This window comes from Eutrigla gurnardus (assembly GCF_963514095.1).
Source record: "Eutrigla gurnardus genome assembly, chromosome: 20".
NCBI lineage: Eukaryota > Metazoa > Chordata > Actinopteri > Perciformes > Triglidae > Eutrigla > Eutrigla gurnardus.
Genome location: NC_139931.1, coordinates 5695988 through 5707623, shown reverse-complemented (window position 1 = coordinate 5707623; position 11636 = coordinate 5695988). Strand labels below are relative to the sequence as shown.

The window sequence follows — 11636 nt, the reverse complement described above, 5'->3', positions numbered from 1 at the left end:
AACAATTAAATCAGGAAATACTTTAGATACTACCTGTAATGAAGCCATTTCGTTATATTTTTCTAGAACTGAAAACACTGGACTAAAGGAAGACCTGACTTGAAAAAGTATTTTATACATTAGAGTTATTTACAGAGTAAAATCCACCTTCTGCATGACATTTGAATGTGGACAGCATCTGTCGTAACTGACAAAACATTGCCAACATCCACCATCCAGATTATGAAAATCTTTCTGTTACATGTTTGCACAGTGATACCAGCAAAGGTGAGGTAAATAATACTTCAGCGATCCATCCCATTGTCATCCGACGGCGGCCCACGAATACAAATCGCCCTTAAACGCTCACAGAAGTCCAGTTCTTCCTGTTGGAAACAAAAATGTGACTTTAAAAGCTGTTTCCTGGAAATCAATATTCATTTTTTAAAACAATTATCTTCATTTGCCTAGAATTACAATTCACTTATGTAAAATAATCAATGTGCTGGCATCTAGTTAGCACTAGAACATATAGTGTGGTCAAAAGTTGGTTGCTTTTTGTTTAGACTTATTATTGTAAGCAACATTTTCAAAACACTAGCTTTTGTAGTCGTAGTTTTGTACATACAGAACCTACAGAAAAGACCACTCCCCTGCTTGCTTTAGAAATAATTTAAAAAACAACTAAAGACAGGAATTACCAGACTCTCTTCTTTTCCTTGGAGCTCTCTGGATCGCTGTTTCAGTAACTCCTCCAGACCCAGAGCAGGACTCCTGCAGTCCTTGAGACCCTGTGGACAGTCTTCCACCAGACTAGACAGACATCAGACACGCAAAAAGGTGTAAATATGAATGTGAACCATGAATTGATGTTACTTGTGAGTAGAGGTCGACAGATAAGGCGGTGCAAATCGGATATTTTACAAACTATTGTTGGCGGGGAAAATGGGCTTCGATAATGGCCAACTGCTGCATCACACAGGAAGGTACGGTTTCACATAGAGGCTCCATACACACCATGGCAATTAAAGCCACTGTTGCTGAAAAACCTGTGTGCATGTGATTGATATCTGAAAATAATCTAAATAACTGATAAATATCCCATGAAATGATGCTCGTGCTGCAGGAAAGGGGAGTGGAGTTCAGTCACTCACACGCTATGGCCATAAATGCATCGGTTTCTTTCTCCCCACAGAAGTTATCTGTTTAATATATAACGCAACGCTATCAGCTCTTTGTCCACGAGGCAAGGCAGGCAGACCGAGAGGAAAAGAAACTATTCAACCTATTCAACCTCTTTGAAATAATCCAGCTCCGTAACTATCCATCCATGAAATCAAATCAAATGCATCCCCCACTGTAAATATATAGAACATATTCCAACAATGTAATCCCTTAAAATCACACTTCAGGATAGTGCTTACCAATGATTACACAATGATGAAGCTGTGAGTTTGATGTAATTGAGTTAACGGTTGTTAATTCAGATTGATTGTATTCTGGGAATCAGCTGATTAATCGGCTATGAGCTTTCTCCTGCTCCCAACTGTCGCTATTATATCAGCCTTTAAAAATCTGTTGACCTCTACTTGTGAATGTTGAAGAGTGTTTCTTACCTGCAAAGGGCGCCAAGCACGTGCTCATGGAATTCTGAGTGGGGTGTGCGGAGAACTGCTACCAGCTGCTGTACCATACCCATCGAGACAACTGTGTCTGGAAACAGATACAGATATATCTTACCCCAAATGAAAGAATAAAAGAACTGCTATAGCTGGTGGCTGATGGTGAGAATGACAGCTTTTTGACAAAACATAAAATCCACAGCTTAGTCGAAGCGCACCATCCTGCTTCGATGCCTCTCTCATTCATACCTTTCTGTTCGGGGTGTGACATCAGCAGGTTGAGCAGAAGGAACGCAGACTTGGTCTTGAGCTTCTCATTGTCCGACTGCATGCCTCGCATCAGCATTGAGAAGCCATCGTGGGACAAGAACGCCTGGAGTCCTGCCTCCTGCTCTCGAACCAGACCTAAAGTCACAACCGGATACAGTTACAAATCTGTTCTGAGGTGTCCTGAACGTGAAGCGGCATAAATGCAGACAGCGTTACAATCTAGTACTAATGCTTTACATCTTTCAGTACTGAGGGAAAACACAATAAGGCTTCAGATTTAACTACTAGTCTCAGATACTCACACGACACAGCGTAAAGGGCTTTCACTCGTACAGTGGGTTGGGGGTCTGAGTCTGTCAGCTGCAGCAGCTTCGGTAGCGCCCCGATGTCAAACAAATGGACCTGCACCTCCGACATGTTCTGGGCACAGGAAGCGATAAGCTGGGCTGCGCGCCACCTCAATCCACTTTGAGCATGACACAGATAACGGGAGACACACAGTTCCAGTCCACCGAGAGTCATCAGGTCTGTGGAGCGGAGGAACAGGGGACCCAGTCACGATAGAGCCAATTGTATCCATTACCTCAAGCTATTTGCTCTACATATATGCTAACATAATATCTATAGACTGCGAGTAAAATAACTCTTAATACGATTTACTACAAACCTCTAGCATTGTCCAGGTTCTCACACAAGTCCGACAGGATCTCAAGGGCTGATTCCCGCTCATCTTCACCCTCTTCATCCCTCTCATCATCTCCTCTCTCCTCTTGGCTTAAACAGTCCACGCACTTCTTCATCCGCTCCACTTCATCCATCTGCCCTTTGCAGACTTCTGCAAGAGCACCTTTGAGCCACACTTTCCTCTAGGACAAAGAAAGAGTACAGTAATGTTTCTCAGTTACATGGGTACACATAAAAAACTGGTACTCTCTTAGATCCTTTTATAACATGTCAAACACAGAGCCCCTGTGTCAGCCTGTGGTTAAGTCCTGTGGGGAGGTTTGAAGGTCATAACTCCCAGGCCCTTACCTCCTCTGACATGGGTTCAACAGAAGCAGGCCCCTCTGCGGATGATCCACCAGCATCCACCGCCAGCCGCAGGACCCCCTGGAGGTTCTGGGGATATCTCCTGCCCTGTTTGTCTTCTGCCATGATGTTCACCGCTGGGGAGAAAACAATACATCGCAAGAATCAGCAGGACGGGGACAAATGTATTCAGAATTGACGTGCAGCAGCGAAGGCCTTAAAAACACCAATTGCAAACACAGGAAGCAAAACCCAGCAGACAGTTTACTTTAGTCTTAAGATGCTAACATTAAATTGTCACTACGTCATGAATCATGCTAACTAAAACAAAATACAGAAACACAGTATCCACAGCCTACATAATCGTTGATCTTAAATAAAAGTTACCTTTACAGGAGTCCTATAAATCTGCGTTGAATGAATGGACACGCGCTCACTGAGTCTTTTTAAATATGTTAACTCCTCCTTAAGCACAGACACGCGAATGCGCTAGAACATTCCAGCTAGCAAACGTAAACTGAAGCTTAGCCCACGAGTGGCATGGAGGCCGCCACGCTGTACCGTAAACCTTGAGCCAGATTGGCAAGCACAATGTGTTTTTGCTGTACTCTTTAATCACCTCTAAATAATTTCAGTCTTTGTATTTTCTACGGTGTCTCAGTGCTTACCAATATAGTACAGTAATACTAACAGGAATACAACCTTTGAATTTTAAAATAACAACAGCAACTCCACCATATTAGCGTGTTTACGGTAAATCAGTGACGTTTGAACGCGTACAACACACACGACGTCCAGAGAGTTTGAGTAAAGAAGAGAGCGTTCTCATGAGAATCCCCTCAAGCAGACTTCATATATGAAGTACATTTTTTTACAATATATTTTATAAAATATTTGATGCTACAGTATGTGTGTTTTATAAGTGAATAGTATTAAACACACTATATTTAGATATTAACACATTTGTTAGATGCGTGGCAAGTAAGAAAAACGTAAAACAGAAAAAACACAAGTTAGAAAACCTCCAGTTTGGTAATTATGTGGTATATATTAGTATCATTAGTAGTGGTCTTAGTCATATAAATAGCTATCCAATTTACCGTTGTAATACTAATGAAATAGCTGTGTCTGCTGCTTGGAGCTGCTTGGCGCGACAGCATCAGAGGTGGTCAGGAACTGTCTTGATTTTCTTTCATCATCTTTGTTTTCCCTTACCATCCAAGATGGCGGCGCTTGTGGGACTACGTGCATGTTACTCCGGTAAAATCGTTTAACTCTCTTATAGTAACCGATTCTGATTGCATTTCTGACCGCCTGTTGATTCATAGCACATTGATTTGTTCTGCACGTATCATTATGGGATGTGTTTGTTTGTAGAAACATAATATATCACTGAAAAAGAGATGCTGCTGTCAACTTCGATATCAAAGCAAGGTCACGTTACCAATGAGAGTTAGCTAACGATGCGGCTAGCCAAGGATGAGGACTGACAGACGGTGATGATTGAAACTAGATTATATATTTTAGTAGCTAGATAACTAACGTTTAACTGACAGCAGTTTATTTGGTAAAGAATTACACTGCTTCAAAGGTTTTGCTAGCTTAATGTCCGCTGCTGCACAGCTGCTCTTAGCTTACCAAACCTGATCTAACGTCCAGACACAGTCCCGTTCCCGTCATGAGAACATACTAATGGACATAGTTCAATGCAAGTGCAAAACAGACATGCATGTATGAGAGTGTTTGAGTGTGAGACACTGCCCTGACAGGGTATTAGGCTATTATTGACACACGTAGGGAACAACTGCACGTTCAGTCATTGACAGCCTGCTGGCCCATCTGTGTGGCAGTGGGGCATTGCTGCAGTGAGATTGACATGGAAAACAATAGTTTAAATATCTGTCATGGAGTTAATGCCTTCAAAAATGTACTGTGACGAGAAACTGGAACCTGTAATAGTGGAATTATCGATAAACTCACAGTATTCTCATCGTTTGCTTCCCTCTTCTCAGCCCTTCAGTGGTCTTCACCAAGCCTCCTGCACAGCTCCTTCAAATTGGTGAGTGTGCACACAAACCGGAGTGTTAATCGTGGAATTTGCAACCGTATAATTCCTGGTGTTGCCTTTGTTTCGTAGTGTGGCGTGCCACTGAGTCGGCGGACCTTTGCTGCAGAGGCTAAGAAGACATACAGCAGAGACAAACCCCATGTGAACATTGGAACAATTGGCCATGTTGACCACGGCAAGACAACCCTGACTGCAGCCATCACAAAAGGTAGAAACACTCACCTCCTTGCTTTTTAAATACAACCCGCTGAATTATTTTTATTTGATCTTGCAACTGCAATGGCTTCACTGGCCTACAGTGATAATCAATGCCTCATTTTTCTAGTGTTTTTTGTCCTCAGTGCTTGCTGATGCTGGTGGTGCTAGCTTTAAAAAGTATGAGGATATCGACAATGCCCCTGAGGAGAAGGCCAGAGGAATCACCATCAACGCCTCCCATGTAGAATACACCACATCCAACAGACATTATGCTCACACAGATTGTCCCGGTCATGCTGACTACGTCAAGGTAAGAACCTGGCCTAGAAAGTGCAGAACATGATGCAATTTTGTTATTTTAGTAGATCAGAATCCTTGTTTCTCCTCAAGCATTTCAAGCTTAATTATTTACTGTGTTAATAACTTGTATCCCCTATAATAACCCAGATCTCTTTCCCTTTTTTTCAGAACATGATTACAGGCACAGCTCAGATGGACGGCTGTATCCTGGTGGTGGCGGCCACCGACGGCCAGATGCCACAGACACGAGAGCACCTCTTGTTGGCCAGGCAGATAGGGGTCGAACACGTGGTTGTTTTCATCAACAAGGCCGACGCCGTGGAGGACAAGGAGATGGTGGAGCTGGTGGAAATCGAGATCCGCGAGCTGCTCACAGAGTTTGGCTATGATGGCGACAACACGCCTGTTGTGATAGGCTCGGCCCTCTGTGCCCTGGAGGTGAGGGGAACGCTGGCCATCATTTGTCTTACAGTTTAGATAATACTGAGGCACCTGTATGTGAACTGACTGAATACTTTTTTTGTTGCTCCATCTCAGAACAGAGAACCTGAACTTGGTTTGAATGCAGTGATGAATCTTCTGGAGATTGTGGATGCTTACATTCCTCTCCCCAAAAGAGAGCTAGAAAAACCTTTTCTTCTGCCCATCGAAGGAGTTTATTCAATCCCAGGTATAAACAAAGAAATGCACCCAAAATGCTGGTTCTCCAGTCAAAATTGTAAAAACTGAACCAGATGATGGTGACGCATTTAAGTGACTTACTTTAAATTTGATTATCATTTGTGTCCTTCAGGCAGAGGCACTGTTGTGACCGGTACTATGGAGAGGGGCATCATCAAGAAAGGAGATGACTGTGAGTTTGTGGGCCACAGTCGCAGCTTCAAGTCAGTGGTTACAGGTGAGTGAAAGAAAATGCAACAGTCACCGAATGAGTGTTGGTGTATATACACAGGAATTTCACCTTGCTGGTCGTCCTGTTCTGCTCAGGTATTGAGATGTTTCATAAGTCTCTGGATCGGGCAGAAGCTGGAGATAACCTGGGCGCTCTGGTCCGAGGACTGAAGAGAGAGGATATAAGGAGAGGGATGGTGATGTGCAAACCAGGAGCCATCATGCCTCACCAGAAAATCAAGGCCCAGGTCTGTGAGCACAGAGTTGTAGTTGTTATTGATTGACTGTTTATAATCCAAGAATTGTATTGTAAAAAAAACGTTTTAAAGGCAAACTGGGAGATAAGTCTGATGCCACAGTAATGAGTCTGAGGTCTGATGTTTGTGCTTTCTGTATTTCAGGTGTACGTTCTGAGTAAGGAGGAGGGAGGCAGACACAAACCGTTTGTCACCAACTTCATGCCCGTCATGTTCTCTCTAACGTGGGACATGGCCTGCAGAGTCACTCTGCCCGATGAAAAGGTTTGTGTGTTTTAATCAGTCGGTAAATGGATCTTTGTCGAATACTTAACGCATCTGGTTAACGTCTTCATGAAGTTTCAAATCGGTATATCTGGGTTCAGACTTTGTATTTGTTCGCCTAGAGACTTGTGGAAAAAATACTCAAGTACAACAACAGGATTTTAAAGGACAGAAACAACTCTCTTGTCTGTTATTCTTGTCTTTGTTCAGGAAATGGTAATGCCAGGGGAGGACACCTCCTTGACACTCACGCTCCGCCAGCCGATGGTTTTGGAGAAAGGCCAGAGGTTCACGTTGAGAGACGGAAACAGAACCATCGGCACCGGCTTGGTCACAGACATCCTGCCGGTTAAAGATGAGGACCAGGTCAACTGGGGCTGAATGGAAACTTTGGACTGGGCTGGGGGGGAGGGGGTGTGGTTGTCTGTGTCTGGTCAAATCACATAATTATAGAAGTGTACAAATACAGTACATAAACCCATAAGCAAACAGAGAAACAGGAAAAGATTCATGGCTGAGTTGTGCAGTCTCACCCAACCAAAATACCTGCAATGTTTAGCACTGTCTATATGCGTGAATGCCAGACTGTCAAAAATGATGCCATTTATGTAATAAAATGTATTTAATAATAAAAAAATCATTCTTTGTTTTGTGGTATGGGCTAATGCTAGCAAGATGACAATGAGCCAGTGTGCAGAATACCAGGAACCTGAAATCAGCTAAATGGTATCCAGGTATCCATCATTCATTTACTTATTTACACCTGTACTTTTACCATTGTGGTGGTCAGAGTGTCTTCTGTGTAAAAGGCCAATGAGGTGGCGTGTTACTGCATGTTACAAAACTCATGCCACATGAGGGCAGCAGGGATGTGCTTTAGGAGCCTGTTAGCAGTTCTCTTGTAATAGTTCTGAAGACAAAATTATTCATAATGATTAACACAATCAGGATCACTTTAAGCATATTTTTCAATTATATCCTTTTTAATTGGCTTCTTTAAAAATGAGTTAAATCCAATAAAACTAGTACCTTCATTCTACAGTTTAATAACCGTGCTGATGTCTTCTGCTGTCCTGAGAGGTGTGACTGGTCTGTCTTCCTCCTGCCTGAAAGAACAGATAAAGAATTTCTTCATATATTGCATATATATATATATATGTATATATATATATATATATATATGTATATATATATATATATATATATGTATATATATATATATATATATACATATATATATATATATATATAAAATATATATATATATAAAAAATATATATATACATATATAGAGAGATATTTTTTTATATATATATATATATATATATATATATATATATATATATATATATATACACATATACATATATATATATGTATATATTTATTTATTTATTTCCTGGCACCATAAAATATTAAAAAAAATACATAGTTTTGTTTTGACACTTGTACACACTGACATGTATAATATTTTCAGTTAAAATAGTGAAATTAAGAAAGCGTATTAATAAATAAATAATTCCATCCACTTAATTCTAGATTCACAACTCTGACGGATGGAAATAAACAGCGTCAACCTGAAAGCAATCCAAGTACATGGATGATATTGGAGATCTTAATCGTTTTTAAAGTATGACATCCTTTCCCAGATCATTTCGCTGTGATAATCGAGGTGGTGTTTGTGTGCTGAATATTTGGTGTCCTCTCTGCTTGTTCCTTCTCCGGTTGCTCTGTGTTTGCAGTAGGTATTTGAGTCAGTACCCCTTGTAATCCAACCGGCCTGTTGCTGTAATCAAATACTGTTTGACTGCAGGAGTCGAGGCTGAAGATACTAGTACTACTGAGTGATGTGCTCAGCTGGAGGATGAATGTGTCCATAAGCAAAATGACTTACAGAGATAGATGATCAGACTGTAAACACTAGAGCTGAGTGTCAGAGTGGAACTGACTTGAACTGTCTCTCAAGAATAATTCTGATTCACTGAACGTGATTTAAACCAGCGTTCAAATGGATACATTAAACTGTCATATTACACTGAGATGCAATTACTCGAATAATAGAAGAACATTTTTTTTAAATATATGGTGGAAAAAGTTTTAAGATCCTTTATGGGTTTTTTTTTATAAATATTTCTAGAAGGGACATCTACAAAACTAAAAAATACATATTTTTCCTCCTACCTGCAGTGCTATTTATCAATCTAGAGAGTTTTGGTGTGAGTTTCTTTTGAAGATATCGGCCATAGAGACGTCTGCCTTCTCTCCAATATACTGGAACTAGATGATAGAAAAACAAAAAGCAAAACAATAATATTTAAAAAGCATAAAACATTTGAAAAACAGCAATGTCTCCATGATGAGAAAAGTACTTCATTCAAAATACTTGTTAATTTAGTATTCTGAGCAATATATTATGCATTTCAAGATTGCTGCTGCTGATATATTATCATATTTTACTGTAGAAATAGTCGTATATACTGTGTGTATATATATCACTCAGATATTTGATCATATCAGATTCATAAAATGAATTAAGTTATAAGATTAAGTGGAGAAAAGTAAAGAAGAAAATGGAAATACTGAGTAATGTACAATAATTAAAATGTGTACATGCTGTAAATGTACTTAGTTATTTTTAATATGTACAGTATACACTTATTATGCATGTTTTGTATGAGAGGTTATAATCGTAACACTTAAAATGTCCCCGTATCTAATTATGACTAGCATGTTAACATTTTAAGTGTTAGTTATTGTTGTGTTGTTTTCAAATTATTTTATTATACAAATAAAATATTATGTGTACAAACCGACAGCTTTTTTTGTAAATATTTGTAAGTTAATCTTTCTTTAGTTTTTGAAAGTAAAGAAAATTCCCACGGTCTCATTTGCGTGGCTTCACTTGGGACGGTTAGACAGCAGTTTAAATTACACTAATCCACCCAGATTCTTAAACCAGTTTCCTTTATCACATTTTCCCAGTAAAGGCGGATTTTTCCAACCAGCGATCTTCCTCTCACACGTTCACGTCCCTAACCTTCAGCTGTCCACACCCCTCAATACAACAACACGACACTGGCTTAGCTATCTGATTTTGCTGTGAATGGAAAGGGAAACAATGCAATATAATATCACACAGATATCAAGAATGGTTTCCTTGACTTGTCCTGATGAGGTGTCAAAGCCCTGCGCCAAGGACGACAATGTTTGAGATTATTTCCAGCCAATCTTCAACATGGATACCAGTTTCAACACTGACTCTCACCAGAGCTCTTTACATCAGAGCCTTACCTCAATAAATGTTTACATTCCTGTAGGAAACACCACACATTAATATCCACAACAATTAACCACAGCAGAGCATGAAGACTGATTAAAACTGCACCAGAAATACATCTACAGTCAAACCAGAAACAATGCTTTCTTGTGTTGCCCTTTTTTATCAGTTCCTAAAATTTGAAACTTCAGATTTTCAACATTTGCCATCCAGTAGAATTGATAATGCAGGAACAATATGATAATTCAATCCTAAAACGGTTTCGAGTTATGGCTTAAGGAGAGGAAGTGCAGCTGTTGCATCGTGTTACTCCTTTCCACCCTCCACCTCCCTCTGGTAGCGAGGGGGGAACCAGCAAAGAATAGAACTGCTGCAATTAAAGCCAAATTTGCCTTTCAACAACCCACTCTGCATGTTGGAAGACTGACCCTCCACGGCTTCTTCGTCCTCCAACACTGGCGAGTGGGCAGGAAGCATCCCGGTTTATTCTCGGTGATCCTTCCATCACGCAGCGCCTCTCAGAGGATACAGCCCTCTTAAGTCAGAAATTAGACTGCATTTGGCGCTCAAGATAGCCTCCTGAATGTTAGATGCATGAAAGGGTGGAACGGATTATTCTGTTAAATGTCACTGACTTGAGGCCAACAGTTTAATATCTCACACACCCACTCTTGAGGTCTTTAGCTGACGGGTCATATCAGATGTAATTAAATAAAATCCGATCTGTGTAACATTATGCTTGGTTAGACGTGGCCTCCCACCAACAGATAGACACAACGCTACTCATGTTTGCACATTTTACAGGACTTTGATGTATTTGCCATTAGAACAAACTGTGATTATGTCTTTTTAATTGTTCTGCTCAAGCAGTTATTGATTATGTGTTTTTAAACTAATTAAAACTGATATGGATGTCATGTTGCACGAAGCCCACACCGATTTTTTAACCAAATATACATTTCTGTGGCTGTTTGTGTGTCTGTGTGCCTGAGCTTGTGAGCATGAGCTCCCTTTTCCGGTGTTCAAGGTTACAGGCCGGTGAAATCGAGTGGGATTGCCAAGTCTTGCCTGTACATATGCAAAGACATGCCTGATTGGTTGCATAAGAGTGAAAGAAGAAACCTCTGACCCCAACCAGATACCGTCCCACCAAATCACTGCCATAAATTACAATCCATTCCTCCGTGTTTATCAAACAGCTTCCACTTTCCCTCCCTGCTTATTTGTTATAACTCGACAACAAATGCATTCAGCAAATGCTTAATGAAAATTAATCTCTGCACGTTGTGTCTGTCTGCGATGAAGAAAGAAGAAAACTGAACTGTTGGCTTTGTGAGATATATTTATTGTGGCTCAACAGGAGTCATTGTTGTCTTTTTTTTTTTTTTTTTAATGCAACCGTCAATTTATATATTGTTGTCTCACACAACAAAGTAAAACCCTGTGAGGAGAAAATTGCTTCAAATGCATTTAGTGGAAGA

The 11636-nt window shown here is 40.3% G+C and overlaps 2 protein-coding genes and 1 long non-coding RNA gene across 3 annotated transcripts; 1 reads left to right on the top strand and 2 right to left on the bottom strand.

The window, feature by feature from the left end:
* Positions 1-91: 91 nt before the first annotated feature.
* On the bottom strand, positions 92-3444 carry hspbp1 (HSPA (heat shock 70kDa) binding protein, cytoplasmic cochaperone 1). Its single transcript, XM_084037074.1, has 8 exons — positions 3288-3444; positions 2904-3037; positions 2539-2737; positions 2174-2398; positions 1851-2006; positions 1596-1692; positions 681-792; positions 92-365 (listed from the first exon to the last, which is right to left on the bottom strand). The coding sequence occupies exons 2-8, from the start codon at positions 3024-3026 to the stop codon at positions 285-287; spliced, it is 993 nt and encodes a 330-aa protein (XP_083893200.1). The 5' UTR covers positions 3027-3037; positions 3288-3444; the 3' UTR covers positions 92-284.
* A 660-nt stretch (positions 3445-4104) lies between these two features.
* On the top strand, positions 4105-7464 carry tufm (Tu translation elongation factor, mitochondrial). Its single transcript, XM_084037017.1, has 10 exons — positions 4105-4160; positions 4913-4959; positions 5038-5176; positions 5310-5476; positions 5635-5904; positions 6004-6136; positions 6260-6364; positions 6454-6605; positions 6759-6878; positions 7089-7464. The coding sequence occupies exons 1-10, from the start codon at positions 4124-4126 to the stop codon at positions 7257-7259; spliced, it is 1341 nt and encodes a 446-aa protein (XP_083893143.1). The 5' UTR covers positions 4105-4123; the 3' UTR covers positions 7260-7464.
* Positions 7465-7552: 88 nt separating this feature from the next.
* Positions 7553-10772, bottom strand: LOC311030956. The gene is made up of 3 exons (XR_014599027.1): positions 10584-10772; positions 9060-9155; positions 7553-7984 (listed from the first exon to the last, which is right to left on the bottom strand). It is a non-coding gene; the product is annotated as an uncharacterized lncRNA (long non-coding RNA).
* Positions 10773-11636: the final 864 nt, after the last annotated feature.